This window comes from Gasterosteus aculeatus, chromosome 6, assembly GCF_964276395.1.
Source record: "Gasterosteus aculeatus chromosome 6, fGasAcu3.hap1.1, whole genome shotgun sequence".
Lineage (NCBI taxonomy): Eukaryota > Metazoa > Chordata > Actinopteri > Perciformes > Gasterosteidae > Gasterosteus > Gasterosteus aculeatus.
In genome coordinates, this window is record NC_135693.1 from 2402458 (window position 1) to 2411892 (window position 9435).

General features: G+C 39.6%; 1 protein-coding gene across 1 annotated transcript; it reads left to right on the top strand.

Annotated features, from left to right (window-relative positions):
• Positions 1–1409: 1409 nt before the first annotated feature.
• Positions 1410–8785, top strand: vax1 (ventral anterior homeobox 1). Its single transcript, XM_040179379.2, has 3 exons — positions 1410–2750; positions 4067–4254; positions 6779–8785. The coding sequence occupies exons 1-3, from the start codon at positions 2537–2539 to the stop codon at positions 7328–7330; spliced, it is 954 nt and encodes a 317-aa protein (XP_040035313.1). The 5' UTR covers positions 1410–2536; the 3' UTR covers positions 7331–8785.
• The last annotated feature ends 650 nt before the right edge of the window (positions 8786–9435 follow it).

Genomic DNA, 9435 nt, shown 5'->3' on the forward strand with positions numbered 1-9435 from the left:
TCCTTGGCTCAAGGCCACAGTAACTTGACATTAGCGATGTGATGGATTTGGTACACATCCACTCCTGGATAATGTTAAGGTCGACGGCGTGGCGCCGCTGACTGTCCGACCGACAAACGGTACGGTCAACGGGGGGGATACGCCAAAGTCGGTACCCCCCCGGCGGGCCGCACCGGAGTTTGAGACCCCTGTTTTAGTGCTATCATAACTGTTCGGTTTAGTTGAACCAGATAACCTGAAGATACCTGTATGCTAAACTGTTTCCATAGTACAGGCCCATTGGTTTTCTGAAGCTTTTGTTCAAAGACAGCTAGTGAACACAATGAACAAGGTCAAACGTACCACGTATAGCAGGTTAACAGCAGGCAAAGACTGTGGCCTTCGTATCAGTCTGTATAGTGAATCCACTAGCAAACATTTATTACCACACTGACCTCAGGCCGTCTCACAGTAATTGTCCCCTTTTCTTGCTGCTAATTTCAAGCAGCATTAAATCAACCTGTTCCTGTGAGAAATCGTTCTACCCTGAATGTACAAAATTACATTGGTAAATGGGGGGAATAGAAAATGGGGTGGTTATTTTTGTTGTGTACTCTCATGAACTCTCATGTTCCAGAAGACTTACAGGGTGTATCATTTACACTGTTAAGATAGATAATATACACAAAGATTTACCTATCAACTGAATTCCATACAGTATTCTACCAATGAAACATGTGACTGCTGTACAAAAGATGACATGCTGCACTACAGTACACATGCAGTATTCTGTAGTATTTATTGTGTTATGCTTGGTTTCCACATCCCCGAAAACATATCAGTCGTTTCCCTTCCTCACTTGTTGGGTGCAGTTGAGAGGCCAAGACACTGCGTCCTCAATTGATTTCCCAGCCTGAGGCTCTGCATCACAGATTGAGAAGCCCAGGTTCCCTCTAGTCTCTCCCTTCTTTACCTCCTTTTTTCCCTCCTTATACAATGGACCCTTCCCTTCTACAAGCAGTAGCCCCCCAAACACTTAGTGAATAAAGTTAGTCCAACATGCGGCCCTTAAACCCACCCTGAGACTGCTGACGGGCAGCCACACTCGCAGAATTGTTTGTTAATAGTCCAATTAGATAATTGCCATCTTTCACTCCTTTTCCTCCCTGTTTCCCATAAAGGCATGAATGGCACTCAGGGAGGGGGGCATATTTAAGAGGGCTTCTGGCCAGCTAAGGTGACAAGAAGGGCCAGAGAATGCTCCTTGCACTAGGCCAAGGGTTTGAATTGAATCATTGTGGCCTAATCAATGGTTTTATTGGATTACTGGCCACTGCTGTGTTCAGAGATATTGTTGCACTGACAATGAAAATAGCTTAGAGTTGGTGGTTGGGTGGGTGTGTAGTGGGCTGGAAGGCGAGTGGTGGAGCGAGGAAGGGGCCATTCTAGAGGTATGCGTGTGTGAGAAAGAGTGTAGGCAGCCTAAACGCTAATGACAAGCTTTGTTCCCCTTTTTTTGTTTTTTAAATGTGCAGGTTAAGCTTATGAGAGGTGAAGGTGGCTTCTGGGGTGCAATCATTTGAATACTAAAGGATGTGGCATTAGCGGCCAGGACTTCGCTGGGTTTCTCTGCGCAGCTCTCTGAATTAACACAGGAAACGCGAGCACGATCCCCGGTAAAGTAGCGCCTGGTGGTTTTGGAGTGCTCGATCTGCCTGGGTCCTCATTGCCTTGATAGGTTTGGACCGGCAGGGATTTGTTTTGTTATCCTTTATTAAACCCGTCTCTCTCTCTCTCTGGCTCTCTTTCACACTGCCTCTTGCCTATAATAGCATAGTGGTGGGATCCACACATTGCAGAATTCTGCTGGTGAGAGTCAAAAGGAAAAACAGGATCAAAGTTCGCTGACGTGCTGCGGCAATCAGGTGCGCTGTGAAAAGTTTGAGGAATATTGTCTGGATGCGGTCTGCTGACAGAAGAATGAAGCACTCTAAAACTTTTTTCAGGTCTGGAAGAGTCGTATCTCTGTGATTGTGTTTGTTCATGTGGGATTTGCGGAGGCTTGGTTGGAAACGAAGACCAATCATTTCTCTCGATTCTCTGGGCTGAGAGCAGGCAACTAAGGGGGACACGACGAGCAACCCCCTCTATCAAGACCTGATCTATTTCCCCAAACTGTTTAGTGTATTCATGAGGTTACGCAAATGTGGAGGCAGCAAAATTATCGTAATCAATTGAAACAGCGACTGCGCATCCATGATTCTGATTATTTGGAGATCATCTGTCTATGTAACGAGGAAAGGGGGGCATTGAATTACTGTTGAGTTTCTCGGAAGTCCATGATCATTGGGCAAGGGAGTTTAGTCAGTGATAATAGTGCTCTTCGGTCGGCGAACTGACGTATTTTACCTTTCATTAGATAGCTGACTTTGCCCCGCTGAAAGGTGCTGTTTTAAAACCAAACACCACACTCTCCAGACGATCGACTGCAGCGTGTTCTCTGTAATCTGACAAAGGAAAAAAAGAGGCAGACGAGCCACAGGACGATAAACTGAGCATGGAGGTCAGGTACAACCAAGAGACAGAAGGGATCGGGCTGAGGAATGGACTAAAGAAGGGGAACGATGACAAGGAATCCCAGGAAAGCTTGTCAAAAAGCTACTTCAAGGAGCAACCAGACTCTTTTTCCCCCACTGGGACTGTGGACAACTGTGAGAAGAACAGGGGGAGCACGGCAGACCTAGACTACTGTCGGAGGATACTAGTCAGAGGTAAGAATTGTGGTTTTCCTCTTTCTTGTCTTTTTGGAACTTACATTGTCGTACTTCCGAGATCATACAGTTCTTGTATAGGATCTTGAGCTGCAGTTAGATAACATGCATCTTACATCCAAGGAAATGAGAGGGGAGCTATAAGAATAGAGCTGGAATTAAGCTTTTTAAATAAGACAGTAGTTAAAGATAAATACAGAGAAAGTTCAACACGAGTTGAAATATCCTCTCTTAAAAAATATTGTTAAAAAGTACAATTATAGTCATAGGAAATGGAGTTGTTAGATGACTAATAAATTGTCATGAAACAAGAGCTCATTGTTATCAAAGCTATGTATTTTAAATTCTAGTTCAGACATTCTTCATGACCCTTAATGATTTGTCTCTGAACTTTTTGTAAATACTAGGACAGGCACATGTTTTATTTTTTATATAGTTAAATAATACCAAATTCTATATTATTCAAAATATCTTTGTTGTCAAGATAAACAATCAACCTATATTCCCATGGGTTTATTTAAATTAAACTCCCTGACTGATTTCAAGATTATAAATATTAAAAGACAGAAAAATGAGATGAGAGTTAAAGAAAAAGCAGCCCCACACCGGAAATAAAGACAAACCGTCTCCATTGAATTATTCTTTTGGACATCTGTTTTTTACAATATGAATTAATTTGCTGCATCATTGTAACAATTATTTTTAGCATTATATGAAATTGTAGTTGTTTATTCATTTAAAATGTTTATAATTTCTATTAAAATCTGTATGTTTAAAATATTTGTTGAACCCATTGTGGTAACATAGGCTAATCCAAAATATACTGTTATTGATATTACAATATATTTTTTTGTGATAATTTATGTGCACACATTTGTAAACCTGTTGTATTTCTACAAATGTGACTTTTTAAAGACATCTCCTCTTTTCATACCATAAAACAGGAGTTTTTTCAGTTCATAAGATTTAATTGGAAGTGATATTCCACTAAATGATAACAATTTAGATGGGTTTATTTTTCAAATAAACACATTATGCTATATTTACTCCCCATTTAAACCCCAAAGCCAAGTATAATACGTCTTTCCATTCGTTGAAACAAGTAAATTTAAATTCTGAATTTGACCTTTTTTATATCCTCCAGTACTGTGCTATGATAATAATATTAATGATAATAAAAATAACAATAATAATCTAATAGTCTTTTGTGTAACGATCAATATAAAACATGTCCGGAGCTAGGAATATATCTAATATCCGCTGTAATTGTTCATCGCCTCAATGTCCTTATTTCTACGTTAATTCAATCGTTGCAGATGCTAAAGGCTCTATCCGAGAGATTATCCTGCCAAAGGGTTTGGATTTGGACCGACCCAAGCGGACCCGCACCTCTTTCACTGCAGAGCAGCTCTACCGGTTAGAGATGGAGTTCCAGAGGTGCCAGTATGTGGTTGGAAGGGAAAGGACAGAACTGGCCCGTCAACTCAATCTGTCTGAAACTCAGGTATCTACATTGTTCCAGCTTCATACTAGGTTAAAAAATAATGCTTTCTAATCTGCAAAGACATACAGGGTGCTTTTGCGATTACTGAAATGCAATTTCTGATCTTCAGTTTTTCTAAAATACTACCATTTTTATGGAATTAAGAAAATCATGTTACGATCTTTTAGGACCATTTGCATTGTCACAGAGGAAGGTAAAATTGGCTAAAGTAATCCAATTGTATTCAATTTATTGTAAAACCTCAGCAAATATATAATCAAGCCTATCTCTGACAAAGCAGTTAGAATATGATATGGATGCAATCTTTCTTCCATGTAACACATCTATAATCACTAAAAACTTAGCTTAGTTGTTGTCGAGTGTTAATCTTTACAGACCTCACAGCTCCCAGTGCAGTGTTTTGAATGTGGGCGCTTGGTCGAACATTATTTTTGCATTTGGAACATGGATTGTATCTTTAAGGATTTCCCTCAGAAATATTTCTAGTAGGCTCTGCATTCATTTTAAGTGAGTACATTGGCCTTCTTAATAAATCTAATGTCAATATAGCTTATGCAGTGTTTTGCCATTATTACCTGAAGCTGCTGAAATGAAAGCTGCCATTAGAAAAAGCAGGGAGCTGCAGGTCAGCAGCGGGTCATGCACTGTGGAGGAACAGCATTTGCACCTTGCGTTTGACACCAGTCGACCGGTCACCATGTATGATCGAGACTGTTTCTTCAACGCTTTGGTGTGTTGTAACATCCAGTGTCGTCTATGTAGTTTCTATTTGTATAAATGTGCCAAGTGGCTAACGGGCTATCTTGGTGTTTGGTGGTAATGTGTTTGGGCTTTCATGCGGCAGAAGGAGGTTGACCTTGGGTGGAGGTCTATGAGAGGTCAAACCTTTCTCACAAAATGCCATCATAAGGGACTATTTCAGTATGTTTGTTGACGTACAACAAACTCCCTGTGCTTTTTATAAAAAACATTTTATTTTTTCATTTGCTTTGTTTTTTTTTACATTTGAACTATTTCAATTTTTTATGTTTATTTTGATTGGAACAACACAATTGCTGGTTATCTTACAAAAAAAATACAAGAAATACAAGTAATACAAGTCAATGAAATGTTTGACGTAATTTCACTCACATAAAAGGCATATAGACAATCATCCTTACTCCCTACTTAGCAGGACAAAGGCAGAGAACATAGTGAAATGAACATTCTCTTCTCTGGTACTCTAGTCTCGTTACATTATGGAATGACAGCCATTTATTGTGTGTACAACTCATTTTTGATACAGCTCCCAGCATCCCCTTGTTTTGTTTGCACTGAGAATGTAACCTCTGAAATGAAAAAGAGCTTTTTTGAGCAGTCTTTACGTGAAAATCACTATGTATCTATCTAAAGCTATAGGATGGAGCCCCAGGGCTTTTCCATGTGAAATGGTTGTTAAGAGCTGGGGAAAAGTTAAAACAAAACCGGGATTGGAGGAGCAGTCGCATTGAGATGGTGGATTGCTTATTCCATACAAAAGCAGTCAGGTGTGATCACAGTAGACCTACAGGTAAAAATCATAGAAAACTTTGTAATTGTTTAATAAAGATTCCTTGAAAATGACCAATGGATACGTCAGAATCTCTAAATGGATCAGATGTGTGACTGGACCTGATTATTAAATCATCCGTAGGCTTGCCTTCATTTCTCAACCTTTGGTAAGGGAATATTTTCTTCATACTAACTTTTGAATATAAACTACTTCCAATAAAATCTCAAAGCAGTGTGAAACATTGGTGAATTGAGAACTTTTCCATTAGAAACTACAAAAATAACCAATTAGACGTTATCATTTTCCAAGACGTAATTATTTCAGCCTTTTTGTATTTTTATTGAAGAACTCAGAGAATTTCAGAGTTTTTATGAATTCCTACGTGTTCGTGGTTAGAAAATTCCACAGCGCTGATTGAAGGAGGTACGCATCATTTACCAATGCCATTTCAAATTTGTAACGTCTGAGAATTAAAATGCCTTTAAAATGCCTCTTGACACAGCTGTAGACAAACAACATTAAGGATGCAACTTAAAATTACTTTCCTATGCGGGAGATTTCCAATTGATTGCTTGGTCAACAAAAATATTTAATTTACAATAATCTGAAACCAAAAGATGCCCCAAATCTTCACATTTGACGAACGACAAGGAAGTTTTATTTTTTCTGCTTAATTGACTACCAGATATAGTATGATCACTGGCCATTTTTCTTTCATTTGTACTGGATGGGTGACAATGACTGGGGAGAGAGATTGTGGTATGACATGCAACAAGGGCTACACGTAGTGCTTTGTAACAGCTCGGTTAACTATCAATGAATATAAATTACTGCCATTTTAACTCCTAGCATTACAAATATTTTCCTCACAGTAATACAACATAGCATAATAATAATATAATAATTATAGTAAAGCACTATTATATGAACTATATGTTTCACATTACATTCAGGATGTGTCTCTAAAGGTTCTTTCTCTGTATTCCTTTCTAGGTGAAGGTCTGGTTCCAAAACCGGCGCACTAAGCAGAAGAAGGACCAGGGGAAGGACTCTGAGCTGCGTTCAGTGGTTTCAGAAACAGCCGCCACCTGCAGTGTCCTCCGACTACTGGAGCAGGGACGGCTGCTGACTCCTCCAGGCTTGCCGGGGCTCCTGCCCCATTGTGGCAGCGGCACATTGGGCTCCACCCTGCGCCCCCCGTCCATGACCATGGCCAGCAACAGCAGCAGTGGCAGCAGCAGCGGTAGCAGCAGCGGCGGCAGCACCAGCACGGCGGGGGGCAGCCCTCCACTACCTGCCGCCACCAGCTCGGGGACAGTGGCAGGTCTGCAGAGTTCACAGGGGGCTCACGGGCTGTTCAGCTTCCCTATGCCCTCCTTACTCAGCGGCGTCGCCACACGCATTTCCTCCAACCCCCTGTCCATGGCCGGCTCGCTGGCCGGCAACCTGCAGGAACTTTCCGCTCGATACCTGAGCTCCTCTGCTTTTGAGCCTTACACGCGGACCAATGGTAAAGAACCCATTGACAAGAAAATTGTGGAATGATGCTTTGTTTTCACGTAAATGGATTCCTGTTTCGTCTGGACACATTCTGGTCTTTGTACTGCCTTCTATTATCTCTGCTCATTCTCTTTCATCCGTCTGTGTCATGTTCTGTATCAGCTCATGTATTCCAGTTCTCACAGAAAACTTAAGACCTACACAAACTCATCTAACAAAGATTTTGCACAAAATGTTCAGATTTTGTTATAGACACTTAATGCAATTTATGAGGGGTATTTCAAGATTCTGTTCAAACACATTTCCTTCTTTCTATGAATCCCAGATTGCCATATACGCCACACAGGGCCCGAGAGAATATGGCTGCTTCTCGCCACAAAAGGTCTCCCGCTGTAAGAGAAGTGGTACATAATGTATAGCAAGGAGTGCGGGATAAGTGACAGACAGTGTAAAGGGATGTGGGTTATTATTACTATTATTGCAGGTAGATGTAGTGAAAGAAAGCTAGCTGTCAAATACTGTATCTTAGCAGCCGTTTGTAAGATCGATTCAGCAAATCAAAAAACGTACATTTAAAATGCAACAATATGAATGAACAAGCAAGGCCAATGTCTCAACACAGAAATGGGGGAGGAGAAAAGAGGCCTGTGTTGGAAGGTCCCTGCAAGGCTGTTGTTATCAGCAAGCCCAAAGCGTTTGACAAACGAATGTGGTTTGCTTACGCAGATGCCTCGCAAAAATTAGGGTGCAAAAAGTTCTGTTGTGTATCTGTTTGTGTTCAGTTTGGACCAAAGCAAAACATAATCCAGAAAAGGTGTTGTCATACAGTGCAATTGTTGTTAATGTTCCGTGTTGTTTTCTGTACTTAAACATTTGACAACAAACGTCTTCACTTTGTTGCATTTTCGTCTTCAAGATGCAGTACCTGACTCCTTTTTTGTCTGTGATTTTAATACCACTGTGAGTTCTCAGAGTATTGGTGTACAATTTCTATTCGGCGCAGGAGCTAAGCAAAGGAAAGAAAAATCCTGAAAGGTGGAGCTCTAAAGAGAAAAGCTTTTCAGCATTAGTAAGCTTCTTGCTTTGTTGAATACTACACTACAAGGTTTTTCCACCATTAAGACAATACAATAACCTTTCCTTCCTGTGTGAATATCCACAGACTTGATAAAAGACAAATGCACATGGAGGCAGGATGAAATTATTGTAGTATAGAATTACAGGAAATTAAAAATTGTTATTTTATTGTAAATTATTCACTTCTGTATCTAATAGATTATTGGTTTATCTGGAAAATAATGAATGAATGTATTAGTGGGTTGAGAAATCAATCAAAAGCTCTGGTGCTGTTGTTGTGAAATATCTTGAAATTTGTGAAACATGTGGTACAAATGTGCATATATATTATGTATGGCTACAGACAAAGACAGGTGTGTTTTTTCTTTCTTACATGTTGCTGTGAATCAAGTTATGATAAATTCATGACATTCATACATCACAGACCATTGCCTGCTGTGTATGTCCCTGACAGTTTTGTTTCTTGAATATTTGTGATAATAGTACTTGCGATTACAAACAGAACGTTTGGCTACAAGTCAATAATAATAGCATTATTAAAAGTTGTAATGAGATGTTTCAAAGAACAATTATAAGAGCCCCAGGTGTTCAATTTTTTAAAATAATTTTTCATTAGGACTGGAGCTAAATATTTTCATTATCTTGCAGTCAATAACATTTCAGAAAACTGAAAAGACTCAAACCAACTTGTCCCAATTGTCATGGCAATATCTTAAAATGTCATGCTTTACCCGAACAAAGGTCTTAAACAGGGATAAGCAGCAAATCCTTAAATTGGATGAGTTTTCGCTTTTAAAATGTTTTATTAAAAAAAATCCTAAATGTTTAACTAGCAACCAATTCATTTATTGATTATTTGTGTCAGCTATGGGTTCAACATTATGATGAATGCCCCTTTCACTTTGAAAAATACTATTTTAGTCTCCCACATTTCATTTACCAACTAAAATGTCTCTGTCTGGCTGTTTTATACCGAAGACTAAACAGTAAACTTGACCTAAATGAGGTTGTGCTCATCTGACTTGCTTTCAATTACTGTGAGCTCAACAAGAAGCTTTATGTAAAGCACAAAG